This window comes from Zootoca vivipara, chromosome 5 (genome assembly GCF_965207765.1).
Source record: "Zootoca vivipara chromosome 5, rZooViv2.hap1.1, whole genome shotgun sequence".
NCBI classification, from domain to species: Eukaryota; Metazoa; Chordata; class Lepidosauria; order Squamata; family Lacertidae; genus Zootoca; species Zootoca vivipara.
In genome coordinates, this window is record NC_142588.1 from 70,202,479 (window position 1) to 70,219,599 (window position 17,121).

At 38.9% G+C, this 17,121-nt stretch overlaps 1 protein-coding gene across 7 annotated transcripts in view; it reads right to left on the minus strand.

Annotated features, from left to right (window-relative positions):
- Positions 1-6,385: 6,385 nt before the first annotated feature.
- The window catches only part of TFDP2 (transcription factor Dp-2), a 38,562-nt gene continuing 27,826 nt past the window's right edge, over positions 6,386-17,121 (minus strand). For all 7 annotated transcript variants that reach the window (XM_035133158.3, XM_035133152.3, XM_088669768.1 and 4 more), the window contains 4 exons: positions 16,849-17,000; positions 15,557-15,723; positions 12,168-12,273; positions 6,386-11,275 (listed from right to left, as the gene is read on the minus strand). In XM_035133158.3, the coding sequence (XP_034989049.1) occupies positions 11,098-11,275; positions 12,168-12,273; positions 15,557-15,723; positions 16,849-17,000 (603 nt within the window). In that variant the 3' untranslated portion in view covers positions 6,386-11,097. The remainder of the gene's footprint in view (positions 11,276-12,167; positions 12,274-15,556; positions 15,724-16,848; positions 17,001-17,121) is intronic.

The following is a 17,121-nucleotide window of genomic DNA, read 5'->3' on the forward strand; positions in this document are numbered from 1 at the left end:
TTGACAAGCTGGAAGGTAACCAATATGGTCAAGGGTCTGGAAACCAAGTCTTATGAGGAATGCTTGAAAGAGTTAGGTATGTTTAGCCTGGCAAAGAGGAGATATGATAGCCATTTTCAAATATATCAAGGGCTGCCACATGGAGGATGGAGCAACCTTATTTTCTCTTGCTCTGGAGGGTAGGACTCAAAACAATGGCTTCAAGTTATAAGAAAGGAGATTCAGACTAAACATCAGGAATAACTTTCTGACATTAAGAGCTGTTCAACATTGGAACGGACTCCCATGAGAGGTGGTGGACTCTCCTTCCTTGGATGTTTTAAAGCAGAGGTTGGATGACCATCTGTCATGTATGATCTAGTTGAGATTCCTGCATTGCAGGGGGTTGGACTAGATGACCCTCAGGGTTCCACCCAATTCTACAATTCTGTTTCTATGATAAATTTGTCTTTTACAAATATCACACAATCCCCCCCCCCCACCATCTTACATTGCATTGCATCTGAAGAGGATCATATGCTCCTATTGAGAGGAATGCACCTTGGATTATACAAAGCACTATCACAGACTAAGCAAAAATATCCTCTGCTTCTGGTCCATACTCTTTCTTAGGGGTGGGGGATTTTTTTCAGCTTGAGGGTCACATTTCCTCATGGGCAATCTTCCAGGAGTTTCAAACCAGTGGCAGGCAGGACCATATGCAAATATGGGCAGAACACTGAATTGACTTTAGTCATGCAAAAATCAAGGTTTCTGCATGTTGTGTTCCATCCAAGAAAAAAAGCACCATCACAATTTAAGTATATGTCCTAGCTAGGCAAAAGCACTCATGGTGGTACTGGGGAAGTTTCAAGGGCAGCATTTACGTCCACAGAAACACACACACATTGTAACTTGGTCTGTAAACACCCTGGGATTTCCCCGTCAGATTATTCAATGAAACTGCACCATACTCTTACTTTGGGCATCTCTTTCTCTTTGCCATCCACCCTGTGCTATACAAAGGACTACTTAGTATGCATGTGACATCACAGCAACCCTTTTTCATGTCTCATTTTTAATGTGAATGCAGGCTTTACTTTATCTGAGATTACTTCATTATTGTGTATGTGTCTAACCCAGCTGCCGCTGTGCCCCCAAGCCACCCCTCATATTTTAAGTAAACCTCTAATTAGCACTTCACTGAATGAAGGGATGAGTAGAACAAACATACTTACATACTTACAATACTTACATTCAGGCATCTTTCATCCATGAGAGAAGCCAGGCGAGCTGTAAAAAGAAAAATGAAGCTCTGCTTCTTCTCTTAGGGCACTGCCATATTTTGCAGCTTGGATCACCGAGACCAATATTGTAAAGACTCATCACTCCTGTAAACTTCAGAATTAAAGCAGCTGTATGAAGCAGAAGAAAAATAAATGTCCTCTCTCCAGACATCTATCTGGCAATGATATGACTTTAGTAGGTCAACAACTTTTGTCAGCACAAAGAAAATACTTTTCTCCCCAAAATACACACCACTACTTAATTGCTCTTCCCTGTGCTGTTTGGGAGCTTCAGCCACCACACTTGTTCTTTGAGATCCCTACTCTAACCTGATCTGGTATCATCAGTAATGTTAACAATGGAGGCCTGTCTTGAATGATCCAATTCTCTTACACAACCACAACAGTTACCATTATTTGCTTACCACCGTTTCCATGTATCCAAGCTTAAGCATTCTTCCTACTTCTTTCACTTTATTTGTATAACTGAAAGCGCTTTTAAATAGTTGTTGTTTAAAACATTCCTCCTGCCTGTTTCTCATGTGCTATCAACTGGCTGGTGGCTGACATCTTTAAACCTTTTTCTGCTGTAGCCTCTCCCCCTGCCGAAAGAACCAGACCAGAGGCTAAAGGCTGGACTTAACTCCCATCATTCCTTGACCATTGTTTCAAGAGAAGGGGAATGGAAATTATACTCATCTAGCTTGCTGAAAGTTCCCTACCCTAGATAATTCTAACATTTCCTCCCATCAGATGGATCCTCCTTCAGAATAAAAACTAGGAATTCAGCCCACCAAAAAGCATAATGTACCTGTTTGTGATTTTTTTTCTTTTAAGTAAAAAGAGTGAGAGTTTTATGCATCCATAAAAGCAACAGATTTTTCTTGTAGTGAAAATTTAACTTGCAATTTTGGCAGTGACCACAATAATAAATCCCTCTCTCTCAAAACAGTAATTTTGACTTCTTAATTAGGGTATACTTGAGTAATTGTAGAGTATGAGGAGCCAAAACTATACCTGCAGGTTGGGACACTGCTCCCTGGCATCGAGGTTTAAAACAAGTCTTAAACTGGTACTGATTTCAGAATGTTCCAGGAAGAACACACCTTTTTTGTAACTGATTCTTGATCCATGTAATTATCTTGCCCATGCCAGAGGCTGTGATAACTGTTCTAACTTGCCTCTGCCTGTGGCACAAAGTAGTGTAGTTTTCAAATCAGTGAGGAGATATTTCAAAAGCACAAATGGTTAATTAAATAAAGCTAAATCTTCTGAGTCATTTCTTGTACCTTCTCATTCTTGGTTTATAGCTGTCCTTGCCGCCTCACTTTCACCTAAATGGAACAACAGGACAGCCATTTTATAATATTCACATTTCAGGTTGATAGCAGAAAATTAGCAATATGCACAAATAAGGAGGGCTCTTAAACCAAAACTAGATAATAGTATTGCACGGCAATGTATCTTTGCCATTCTCCAGGGCAGGGGTGGGGAAACCTTGACTCACCAGATGCTGCTGAACTTCATCTGGCTTCATCTGTGATCTTTGGCCTTGCTGCCTGAAACAGACGAGGACTGGAGCGCAACAGGTTCCCCAGCCCTACTGTAGGACCAGAAAGGTCCACTGTGGGTTCACAGGGGCTACAATCCAGGGAGCAGAAATACATTTAGATACACACAAGTTGACTGTTGCTATATAGAGCCTGGTCATCTGTAAAGTTGCCATGATCTAGCACAGGGGTTCCCAACAAAATTTTCTCGAGGAACCCTCATTGAGCCGCTATTGTGACAAGGACCCCCATTAATTCCTAATCCTAAAATTAAAAAGTGAGAGCCAAATTAAGAGTCTTTTTATATTTTATATTTATACGTTTTTTACAGTTACAACAGAGTACTCCATCAGTATACAGTTAGTTTTAATTTTCAGTTCTTAATGAGATGAACCACTTTTTCACCAACGGTTCATTTTTAACTACGCGAACTGTAGCTTCCGCGAAAAACAACGCTTTGTTTACAAACACTACTGTTTTGCAAAGAGGCAGCGCGCGCCAGGGAGGAGGGAGGGGAATGGAGAAGACAGGGTACCTGCGCAGTAGCGCACAAATGAAGCCGACACGCGCAAAGCATCTTGGGGAGGTGAGCGTTAGTAGAATGCACGCGCTGCCTCTTTGCAAAACAGTAGTGTTTGTAAAGCGCCACCTAAGGGGCATATAGCAGAACTACTGCCTCTATCTAATTCTAGTTTTGCGCTAGACTCTGCTCATGCAGGAAGCGGCCAAAACAAAAAATCTGTTATCATACGAAATATATTTAATATATTTTTTATTCTAATAGCATCTTGAGGACCCCTCTGGCATAGCTCGCGGACCCCTGGGGGTCCCCGGACCACCTGTTGGGAACCACTGATCTAGCAGAAAGGATTTGGTAGTAATGGAGCGTATCCAGGTCATTACATATAAAAGTCAGAAAGATTTGGAATGGCAAAGAGTGGACTTTCTTCTGACTTGGAAACATTTTGTTTTTGAACTGCATGGCTGTGCAATTCAAACAGGAATCTCCCCAGTCCCATTCCAACATCTTAATCACTTTATCACACGGACTCTACTTTTGAGTGAACTTGAATTGAGATTGAACTGTTCACTTTCTTTGGATGACAGAGTGTGTTATGCCTGTTCAGATATTACTATAGAAACAGCAGCAGGTTTTTTTTATAGGTCCAACAATATTCTATCACTAATTGTGAGTTAGCACCAAACCTCGTTTGTGCAAATGCGGATTGCTATCAACTTGGGGTGGTTTATCCCTTCTCTCAGGAGTTTACTCACTTTTTGAAGGTAACACAAGAGAACAAAAGAATAAAGAAGCATTTCAGAGAGTCTCATATTGAGAGTGAAAGGAGCAGTCCATGAAACCAACAAGACAAACCTGGGTAAAAAGAGGTGAGGCAAATTAACATTACACACAAACTCAGTGGTAAGAGGCAAAAAGATTTCTTTGACACACAAAATCATGTCACCAAAAAATAACACGGGGTCCGATACCTGGAACAGAACATGCCCTGAGGAATAACCTACACATATCATACAATGTAGGTCGTTGAACAAACACCCCTGCATTTTTAAATGAACATGTCCTCTCCCTACACTGGATTCTTACAATGCTTACAAAGAGGACATTGTTTGAATCCAACCCTTTATCCTACATGTAGGGTTGAAGCAGAGTTTAATGAACAATAAACGTACACAATTATTTCTTTGCTGCTTTTGACTTTGTACTTTTCCGCTGATTTACTGTGAATGACAAAACCAATCACCAGTCAAGTTGCAAAATTAAGCTCCTTCTAACCAGAAGTGTGCTCAAAGATGAACATGCTGCAATGCATTTATCTCTACTACTTTGAAGGCCACAAACCGCACAGAGTGTATCTGGACAAATACTATACATAAACAGGGTTTCACATTAGTCTTCCAAGGGCCAGAGTTTCAAGTTTCATTCCATCAACAGAAAGCCTCCATCCCATCAACAGACAGCTTCTGGTACGTCTTACCTGCCATTCAGCCAAGGTCAACAACTACCGGTATTCCTTCAGGTGTTCAGCTACATAAAGTCAACTTGTGGCTACTCTAGCAGGCCAGACTCTTCCCACTGTGGACAATCCTGGTCAAAGAACCCTATAGAACAATTTAATTTTTCATAATTGCAATAGAATTAAAAATGTCAGTGTAACATGAAAATGTTCTTTACAGCAAGAGTGTATAGTTATTTGCAGCTAGGATCAGGACATGGTGGGTGAGGGTCAACCTTGAAAAAAAACAATCCCGCCAGAGCTACTGATTGCCCTCCAATTGGGTAAATGAGAATAAATACCGGTAGCACCCTATCCTGAACCACTTGAAATCCAGATGTCAGAATTAGTGACAAGGCCAATTTTCAGAACTGGGTGCCTTTGCAGAAAATACTTGCCCCAATTCACTCCATAGTAACAGTTACCACTCATAAGCAGCTTTAGGGGTAATGTGTTTTTCAAAAAGTGTTATTGAGCCACAGCTTACCACCAGCACGACAATGGGATCAGAGACTGGTACAATCCTGAAGTAGTCTCATATATGAGCCACACAAGGAACAGATACTCTACCCCAGGGATAACCAACATGTTGGACTCCAGCTCCTATTGCCTCTGATCACTGAGCCAAGCTGGTAAAGGCTGATGGGAGCAGAAGTTCAACAACTTCTCGAAAGTACCATCTTGGCTAACCCTGCTCTAGCCTTTCTCCAAGAACTACTCTGTTTTCTTGCATGTGATACAGAAGATAGGCACTTGCCTCCAAAACACAAAAGTTGGCTGGGTTTTACTGCTTTGCATATCACTTTCCTGATGAGGCAATTTGCTACAATAGCACATGGAAACACTGCTGAAAAGTTTCTCCTTAGGCAAAATGAGAAGGTAAGCTCCTGTTATCAGATTTCTTAGCACTCCCAACAAAGGAGTCACTTTAAAATTAGAGAACTATACCTTCCTAATCAAGTATTGAGAAAGTAAAAAGGAGAGATGAATATACAGTAGAGGCAAAGGTTAAGAAATGCTGCCAGTTGAATACATTTTAGCATATGATGCAAACTGTTCCATGCAGTGTGTTGTACTTATCCTTGAGTTCTAAATGTTCCTGAACTTAGGCACACAAGAGATTTCTGCACAGTACACTTGAGGCAGCACTGTATGGCTCTTAAATGAATTACGTTTTATACTATTTACTAAAAGTACCTATTGGTGTAGTCACATGCAATCTCTGTAAGACTTGCTTTCCGAGTACAGTAAACATCATTAGGAACCTAGAAAATGCTTTTTCCAGTATTTGAATTGCCAGCAATACACACAATATCATTAAGAACTAAGATCAGCTCGATGTTGTGCTAGACTCCAGTCCAGAAGACCCTACTAAGTGTTGAAATTAGTTATGCTTTCTATTTATTTTGAAAACATCGGTTCAACTTGACCCGGTTTCCCCTGCAGTTTACTCTGTAAGATGTATTTTCTGAAATAGAGAACACATGCTATGAACACTAACCTTTGACAGCTTTCCTCTGCCGCAGTGTTTGCTTAAAAACAAGAGCAACCCCAGTTGTCTTTAAATTATTTTATTCTGTTCTACAGTTTAGCTTTACTTCCCAGGTCACAAACAGCAGGATATTATTTTTCTTCAAAGTATGCATGCTTTTCATTTCAATCAGATGCAAATTCTTGCAATCTTCTGCACAATCCTTACTTGTAGCACTTTAATAAAATACAAGATCACTTGAAATATGCAGAAATAGATTCTTATATAAAATTTCCATAAAAAAATAATGGTGGTTTTTTTTTATAAAGTATGTGATGTACTACAAGGTAACATTTTTCTATTAGATCGGACATATTACATTGCTAGTAGCAACAGTCTTGAAGTGTAAGTTTCTTTGTGTCTGCCTTCTTTCTCTTAAGACATACACAAGACTACCACATTTTTCACACTTTAGTCACACAAAATATATATTATGCGGTAGTAAAAAAACAAACACAAGCAGAAAAACCCAGCCTCTCTAAAAAATAGCATAAAACAGATTTTAAAATATCTGGTAGCTAAGTCTTGGAACATACACCTCTTGCAAGTTCATTTACAAACTACAGACTACAAGTTGCCGCAATGTGCTGGGGTTGGTTTAAATATTTGGATCACTACACAAAGGCTACTTGAGACACAGCTGTTCTGTGTGTACAACATTGCCACATGAATCATTACCATCATCTGACAAGTTTCTCTGCTGCTGGCATATTGATGTGGTGAGAAATAAATAGGCCTTTAAATCATTTGGAGAAAACAGACTATCAAGGTTTTGGTAAAGACAAGAATGCTTTCAGGTAATCAGAAATTCTTTTAGGAAGAGAGAAGGACATAGAAGTTCTCTGGTGGAATAAAATGGTTGTACTTTTCAGATCATAATCTAACCAGGTTTGCTTAGGTGTGCACACCAGACATTTATTGTTGTGTGCAACACTATGCAGTTCATAAAAAATGGTAGGAAGAAGCTTAATGCTGTGCCAGGCTTAATTCATATGGGTAGCATCAAAGTCAACCATACCCAGAATAGACTCACTGAAATACTACTACTCCAAATATGATTTGGCTATTTTATTTTCACCTGTGTTAGTGACAGTGGGTTTGCATGATGCAAATTCCTGTTTAAATTAAGACATTTTTGTCAAAGAAACGTATTTCCCATGAACACAAAACATGTAAACATTGCATATAAACACTGCATTGTGGTTCCAGTTTAAAAGCATTAAGGATCTTTCATATTTACTTACGGTATACTTTCTGTACATACCCACATAACAAAATTTGACAACCACAACAAAGGCAGGGAATAACTTGCGAACATCTATATTGTTTTAATTGATTTTCCTGTATTTGTTGTTTTCAAAGAAGTCTGAACTTTCCCCAACCATTCAACAATTTCCCTCCAAAACTGGTTCTGAAGGATAACAATCAAAGTGCTCCGTAATATTCATGCCATATGGTCAGCCTCTTTGGTTACTGTGAATTTTCTCTCTTCCCCCTTCCTCCAATTCAGATTGCCAGTATAATCTGATGAAATCTCAAGGGTTCACTCTAGTCCTACTATGAACACAGCACTTGGCATGAAGGAACCATAAAAGGCATAGCAGAACCTAATCTTTTCCCATCTGCTGTTAATGTGGAATAAGATGCTTGTCTGCTCCTTGCATATCACTGTCCCATCCACCTGCCCCCATCTTCTCGGTCAAGAAACATTAATCTCTCATTCCCTTAACACCCTACCTAGCATGGTGGTTATGCACACACACTAAGTGAGGAAGAGCAGGAGAACAGTGTTCTGTTATGCTGTGTGAGGAACACGCTTCATGCAAGGCAAGGGCTGTTATTTGCAGAACTGGGTTGAGCTCTAATGACACAAAAGCTCCCCATGGACTCTGATGAACAAATGTAGGCAGAGTTATGTGTAACTCCAATTTCATAAAAGTATGTGCGCATCTGTGGAGCAAATCTCAGAATATGGTTCTGTGGTACAAAATTCAGCTTTGCAAAAATCTCATCAAAACACACACAAAACAGCAAGTTTGCAGCCCTTTTACCATAGTTATGCTGACATGCTTGAAAGTTGTGGATGAATGCCTGCTTGAATCTTACAGACCAAGAGTTCCAGTGGCTGAGGTAGGGCCATAGTGCCCTTCCTAACTTTGTGCCTCTCTCTAACAAAACCAGAATAAATTAGAGGGAGAACAGTAAATCATTTCAAATACGAACAAGAGAAATAATGAAATGAAACTCTCCCTGGCACAGAATTTGAACTGTCTCTGTAAGGGAAACGTCTCTTGAACCACATAATCTGCCATCCTAGTTTCAGGTAACCATTCAATTCAAGATGTATTGCCCTAAAACAGAGATGGGGAAGTTGTGATCCTCCAGCTGTAGCAGGTGTTGGAATACAACTCTTATCAACAGTCAGAGGGCCAAATGTTTCCCACCCTTTTCCTTTAAATATGTTGAATGTCTAAGACTCAAAACTGCTTTTAAGTAATTGTGCTGGTTATAGGTCATATTATGTGCACTTAACACATGGTAATAAGTCCATGCATCCATAAGATAAGCTACTAAGTAGAGTTTATCTCCCAACCCTTGTGTTTACAGTGAATGGATGGACCCACATTAAAAAGACAGGCATCTCCTACCATGAGAAAGTTAGAGTGATGGTGAAAATGACTTTGTTTTCATTCTACCACATTTCCATGTTTTCGTTCAGCGACTGAGCACCTCCCTCATTTGGTCAGCAATTCTGACACAGGAAGGCTTGCTCAATTTGAGTTCTATTCAGAGCACTATGCCTGGAACAAAGTGAAATCCTGCATTCGATATATGTGAAAGACTGCCTAATGGTTTGCCAAATCACAAACAGTAAGCAATTTTAAAAATTGGAACACGCTTCTGCTACCTCTCAGCTGGCAATGTACCCCTAAAGACTAAAAATGGAGCTTTTCCTTTGGATGTTAATACTCATACACAAAAAAATCAGTCTGGGGCGAAAAAACCTACTATCTACCTTCTCAAACTAAAACATTCTTTTTAATTTCCCCAAAATTAGATCATAGTACTTTCGGCTGAAGCTGCTTCATTTAACAGACACACAAAATCAAAGTAAAAAGCCTCTTTAGATTACTGTATTCATATATTCACATCCATTGTTACACTTGAAGATACCAGTTTCTTATTTCCCTATCAGCACTATATGATTTGCAGCGAATATTACTATGGCTTCATAGATCATTTTAAAACCTGAGATCAAAATAGTTTCTTCAAAATAATAATAATCATTTTCTAGTTCTCTAAAGAGAGCTGTATTTTACTTAAATAATTAATAATATTCCATTGGTCTAGTAGACATTTAGAAAGCAAGTTTATTATTATTTCAGAACATACTTGTCAACTAAAATTGCTTGGATTTCATAGGACTGTAATTTAAGATTCTATGGGGGAAAGCTTCGCTATAATTTAACCTTCCTTTATCCTTTTTAAAAAAAGTGAGGGAACGTCACATATCAGTTAAAATCTTAGTATTTTGTACTGCCATCTTTTAAAAAAATTAAAATTCCTTCAATACAGTTTCTTCATTTCTAAATTAAAACAGCAGCTGCAGAGAGTGTGCTGTGAGTATTATCTCACTGCTTAATGGACAGTAGAAGGGGAAAATGATAACCTGATGAAATACTAAATCTAGAATACTTAAAACAGGATTTCAAGCTGAAAACACATGTCTCTTTGTGAACGTATACCACTTCTTCACACAGCTAGCCAATCAGAATAAAACATCAATAGCTTCCCTATCACATAGTCTTATGAGGCACGGTGGTTTTAAATATTTGTGTTCTTCTGCAGTAAAAAAAAATTGACAACTGGGCAGAGGAGTTAATTAGCATCTTAGGTAGGGGGAAAGCAGCAGGCAACTGATGATGATATAAAAAGAAAAATTGTGCACCGTCCACTCTGACCTTTCTGAAAGGTGTTTTCCCCCCTAATAGTGAAGGGGAAAGTAATGCGGGCCAATTCAATTATTCAGTATATGGGCCCAGAAGGGGAGATGTGGAGTTGCACACTAACCATGTGCCTTTCAAAGCTTATTGGGAAAGGACATCCTACTCTTACCTGTCACAAACTTTAATGAGGGTCCTCAAGTTGCCTGGCAGATTACAGAGGAGTCCACCATGGATCCAGGAGACCCCTATGCAACCAAGCTACCAGGACCACTTCCAACGTCTTTCTGGCAGTGAGGACTACAAACACAAATACATAAAACACAGGAGCTGACCCTCCACACATACAGAAGAGGAACAACCCATGCATGAGAAGTGGCCTAGGTAAATGAATGCCCTGACAGGAAGTGCAGGCGGTCTGTCACTGTAGTGCTGTTTAAGTAAGGAATTAACATATTGCAGGGAGAAGAAATCCATTCTGCCTCTGTGGACGAGATTTGGGTACCAATGAAAGAGAATGCTGTCACACCAGAGAGGTCATTTGCTTGTTTGAAGGGCTCCACATTCTCTCCAATGTGCCTAGGTATGAGCACTGAGTCATCCTCTCTTCTTGTCCTGTAGTAGTACAATGTCCTGTGCCTTGTTATAAGCAGCTTCCTGTCTCTGACACTTCCAAAATTTCAACAAAATTGCACAGGGTAAAGAGGCAAAACGTGGAAGAAAACTATGTAAATAGAGTTAAGCACACAAGAGTAGTGCACAAGAGGAGCATTTCAAATGGCTGGTGTGCCTCTATTCTGGTGAAGAAGAGTCGTCTTCATCCTCATCCTCATCATTGAAGGAACAGGGGGTTTCACCACGTGACTCTGAGTAGTGTGATGTTGCACTGCTGGACTGTTGGCTGCTGGGAGCCAGCAGCTGGCGTGTTGCTAAGGCCACTTCAGAATCTAGACACAACCCTGGATTTCCACTATTAAAGAAGCAAAAAAAATCTGCTTGAGAGAACTGCCTCCTATTTAACAACTTGATACTTAAAACTGCATTCCACTAAGCTGTACTGTTGCAGGTTTGGTTAACACATGCAGGTATGCACCTCAACATTAGAATCAATCTCAGTGTTGCATGTGTGATTAAGACATTATGGATTTCTTTAGTTTCTACAGACAGAACTTTCAAACAGAATGCTAGTATGCTAAACCTAATATAATGTTATGGCATTGTTATTCTTGTTCCCAGCAGGCCTTGCTGCAATCTGAAGCCTACAGCATATAAAGGGCTCATATGAACACAGGCTACCTCCTCCCAAATTCTGGCATAATATTCTCCTCACCAGATGCATACTCAGTGTTGCATTGGCCAAGATCCCTCCCACTCCTTCAGGTTTGTTTACCATGCAGCCTGATAAAGGGTTTTAGAGAATTAGAAAGCTTGTGCATTGTTTTGTGGTATTTTGATTAGTCTAATAAAAGGTATCAAATCATGAGTAAATCAGCCAAGGAGAAAGAAGTGATGTTCATGCGTATGTGAGCAAATCCTTCATTAACATAGGATGTGTAGCTTTAAATAAGTAATTTCACTTTTTCCAGTCATCCTAATCTTGAACCCTGCTTAATCTTAAACCCATAAACACATTAATCTTAACCCCCAATCACAGTTCAGCAATTTATTTAGAAATGTATATAGCAAAAGGTGATCAACAAAGATGTAACAAAAATCAGGGTGTCTTGACTTGAAGAGGATCAACCCAGTACCTGCTTGGGATAATTTAACAAGAAATAAAGGCTCATGGCTCGCTTTTCTTAGAAGGCAATTTTAGTTTCTTCATAACATAAAAACAAGTCATCCATTCAACATTTACTTACCTTGACTTAAAAAGAGCAGTATCCCCAGCTGTGGCTAAAGCAGAACCTGCTTGAGCTGAATTTAAAACTAGCCCCTGGTTCAAGCAATAAATTCCTGTAGACATATCTAAAAAAAAAGCATTTAGTCAATTACAAGCCACACATAAACATGCAACAAATGGTCAATACTTTTCCTGTACATAAACATACTTTTTTATTTTCTTGAGGCATGCCCATGCACCAAGCTACATGTCTGGAATCCTGAAAATTTCACCTTTAAGTCTATTCTGCAGTCATTGAACTGATTCCACCAAGCCTTTTGAAGTTGAAGGCATACATGTTTCTTCCCTAGCATTGTCTAATCCCTTTCTCATGTTGTGTGAGAGAGCTCAGGGACTTGCAATGGGAGCAGAGGCATACATGTCTATTTTCTGTAGAGTACTTGGTATGTTACCAGTATGAAACACATATACGCTTACAAGGGCAACTTGTATATAAAAAAAACAGTATTTGAGGGGGTAAAGTAATTAGCTATACGTTATATAAAAAGATAGTTGTTATCTTGTGGTCTATTTCTAGTAAGAATTGACACCAGCTTCTCTCTGTTATGGCCAAGTAGGAATGCCTGAATCTCGCAAACAGGAGTTTGATGATCTGAGTTTATTGCACACTTTCTCTTTTTTCTGGCTTTCTGTTCTGTTTCTCATGTTATCATATTAGTGGTGTGTCCCAGATGCTAGGCATTTTTTTGGGGGGGGGTATCTTTAAGCCTATCAAAAATATATGCAAGTTAGCTTTCTACACTGATAGTTCTTGCTACTCAGTGCATGGTAAAAACAAACTTCAACCTGGAAAGGCTGAATCATCCAGAGCATTTTAGAGAACGAAAATGCTGACTGATAAACTTTAAAATGCAACAGGCTGGGTGACTATATGAGTTAATGCCTCCCCTAATTCTCTAAGGAAAATCCCTTTAAATGTAAAATGACATCATAGATCCTGTGTAGCAAGTCTTTGAAGTGCCAGCACAATGGACTATTTGCATGGGTCTAGTGTACTTTGGCTGTTCCAACAAGAGGGCAAGTTAATCTTTCAGATACACTGATAAAAGGGTACCAGTGGTAAATTAGAGCTAGCATTATTTTTAGCTCAGGGAATTTTAAAGCAGAAGACAAGGCCCTCTACACACATACACTCAGACAAATGGAACTAAGAGATTATCTTAGCTTGTTCACTCACTAACCCTTTCTAGATAGTACAGTGAAGATAGGAGAAATACAATAGAGGCAAGTTCAACTATCCAACATTCAACATCTCAATGGTTTATTCAGCACCCATGAGGAAATATAAGTGCTCAATTGAAGTATTTATACCCTTGACTATAGATTCCAGATAATGAAATCATTGCAATATTACTGCTCTACTTATGGAATTTTGCCCTAAGCCAGGGGTGGCCAACTCCCAAGAGACTGCAATCTACTCACAGAGTTAAAAACTGGCAGTGATCTACCTCCTTTTTTGGGGTTCAGGTCAAAGTTTTTTTTAGGAAGGAGGAAGGCCCATTTTGGGGGGGGGGGTTGGGTCAAAGTTGTTGAGTTTTATCAGGGAGGAGGTAAAATGTTGAGCTTTTTTTTAGGGGAGCCACAGTTGTTCAGCTTCTTTGGGGGGAGCCAGTGATCTACCACAGACGTCCATTGATCTACCAGTAGATCACAATCTACCTGTTGGACATGCCTGCTATAAGCAAACACTACAACATCCCATTTTTCCATGTTCAATTTGGTGCTTTAGTTTAAACAATACAATAGCTCATTGACTGTCAGAATAAAGTCGTCATTTGGGATACTGGAAATCCTGTTTAGGTGTGATCAAAGTTGGAAGCTTGCTTCTCTATGTTCAAAGATGCAAGACCTAGAGGCTCAGAACATCATCAAGAACAGGATATTATTACCGAATAACTTTGAATGCACACAACACCATTTTTTGTTATTAATGAGCCATAAGAATATGAATGCAAATGCTTATTTTAAACATTTTACTAACTTGCAGTCCTTGAAAGTAAGAACAGATTATGTTTAACAAAACTAGTAGAGGCTGTTCAGAAAGCAGTAAGAATCTCAAGAATCTCACTGCGATCCTCTCCCTGAAAATTTGTACAACACACATTTAAATCAGCTACTTTGTATGTACAGTATAGGCCTCTGATTTATGTAACTATGCAGATTAGACAGATCTCGCCACAACTTTACATTGCGTAATTATGTTATGATTAAGAGAACAGATAGGAATCCTTTGAAATAGCAGTTTGCATAGAGAATGATAAAAAACAATCCCCATATTGCTCCCAGTTCATAAGGACAATATGAAGGCCTAAAAAATATTGAAACTATCATTGAATACAAAGCCAAAACACATGATTTGCCATTTGCAGCTTTAAAATATGTTTTGTGTTACTCCAAAAAATTATGCATATGTTAGTGTAAAAAAGGTGGTTATATTCACTAAACAAGGAAAATTTCTCTAGGGACACAATGGGTTGGGATTCACCTAGCCAATCTCATCAGTGGAAGCCACTTGCACAATGGGGTTTTCTCCCACTCTCCTCCCAACAAGCTGCAAAATTCAGTTTAGGGGGGTTTCGAGGAAAACCCCAGAACAGCATGCAGGGGGAGGAGAGCAGTTTCCAAGAATAGCTCACACATTACTCCCTCTGTGCTCTACAGTCCTCCTTTCAAAGAAGGAAAGCCTGTCACTTTCAGGGTGATGAGCACCAGGCACCTTTTGGCAGCAACCTATTTTGTGTTTAAAGGAGGCTTGGTGACCACAATAATATTCCTTATTTGGTGTGCCTGCTCCCCTTAGCAAAGCAAATAGTCTGGGGCAGTGAAAATTGTAGTTCAATAATATCTTGAGGGCACCAGATTGGAGAAGGCTGGTTTAAAGTATAACATAATCTGCTCTACCTATGTCACAAATTGTTTAAAGTGGTTCTTTAACTTATCTATTTTGTGACAGTGTAGCAAGCCACTTCAAATATCATTCTACTAAGAGGGATTCTGTAGCCAGAATCATCCCCTTGACTGTCAATACATTTGCTAGATACATTTACTGAAACTGTGCAGCATACTTTTTCACAGGACACTCCCTTAGTTTTAAATAGCAGGGTGACAGCAGGAATTATTAATGGCACTACTTTGAACAGTACACCATTCAAGCACTTTGGTTTATTTACAAGTTCTGGAATCTCTAGTTGCAGATGACTACTTTTAAACCTTTATTTAGTTTGTACAATACTGCCAACTTTAATAAATCACTCAGTATTCCCATTCTCATGCAGTCTGACATTAGAAATTCTTCAGTATGGTGAGGATTTGCATTTAATCAGCAACATGCAAAAACCACAGCCTTACCTGTGACATAGCTTTCTAAAGCTTTAGGCACTAGTGATTTAGCAGCTCTTAGGTCTGCCGATGAGCATTTGCCTGTCTCTAGGCCAAGTGACATTCCCATTCGCTTTAATACTTCAGTGTCATCATGGATCTCAAAAGTGCTATCAAAATTAAAAAGGTATTCAAATCTGTAAGAGGGGGAAAAGGAGTGAGACTTCCTAGTACAGCTTAGATGCATTTTCTAAATTATATGTTAATAAATGCCCAAATACAATTACACTTGCAGGATTACTTCATGAGTCAAAGCTATATTTAAAACATAACTAGGTACAGAAAGTGCTTCTGATTGCATTTGGTCAACTGCCATCTCAGCAGGGTACAAGTTATTATATTTCCCCAATTAAAAACACTTTTTCCATGAGAGGCAATAGGAGTCCATAAACCTTTCTCCCTCATTAAACAGATTCAAAGTTGAGGGGAAATTTTGCTTAAGCCAAAATCTTTTCTTGTACTAAACCAAATGGATTTTAAAGGTCATCTACAGACTCCTCACTCAAATTCAGTGCCCCCCTTCCTGCCCACCAAATGCATTTTAAGTGTATTTCATCCCTACTTAGGTCCTTTAGCCTTATAAAATTGGTAAAAATAATTTATAGGACAGCTTATAATTGCTACTAGAGAAGCTGTTCCAGAAACAAGATCCCGTATTTTCCAGCGTATAAGACGACTGGGCATATAAGACTACCCCCAACTTTCCCAGTTAAAATAGAGTTTGGGATACACTCACTGTATAAGAAATATGACCCGGAGTATATGACGACCCCCGACTTTTGAGAAGATTTTCCTGGGTTAAAAAGTAGTCTTATACGCAGAAAAATACAGTATTTTGTTGTTAGCCAGCTTTATTATGAAAGTTTTTATAACACAAATAAAACCAGGCTTCAACAATTCTGCTTACCACAGTAAGTGTGGTGGTGCATTCTGGCCAGCATGACCAACAGCCAAAAACAAAATGAAAGGGGAAAATGTACTATTTTAAAAAAATTAAAAATCTTTATTTCAAAAAAAAAATCACAAATACCAATATACTGATAACATCATCTTAGCAGGTCAAATCCTATACAATGTCAAATGTGTTTCAACATAGAGGTCTTCCTCATCAGGCGGACAGAACATAAAAAACTCAACATGAATTGGGAGAGAAATGAGTACAATCGGGTGGCAAATTGATTTTTTTTAAATTTAGAAAAAAGTTTCTTAGGCTTACTACAAAGCACTCAACACTACAGCATGTACTTTCATATCACACTCACTTGTCAGGAGAGATACTGCAATCTATGACGGTGCTTTTGCTTGTGTTTATTACTAGAAAAGGTAGTTGTATGGTAGAATTCAAAGCTGGAGCACCCTGAGTCTGTTGTTCGTTTTGTTGATTTCTTTGTACCAAATTTTTGAAAGCAATTTGCTGTAGAAGGAAGTGAAAATTATCAAATTTTAAAACACATAACAAAATCTGTCCTAGATTATTGTGTCAGAAAATGAGAATTGTTTTAGTATTACAGTATATGTGAAGCATCGAGAAGCTT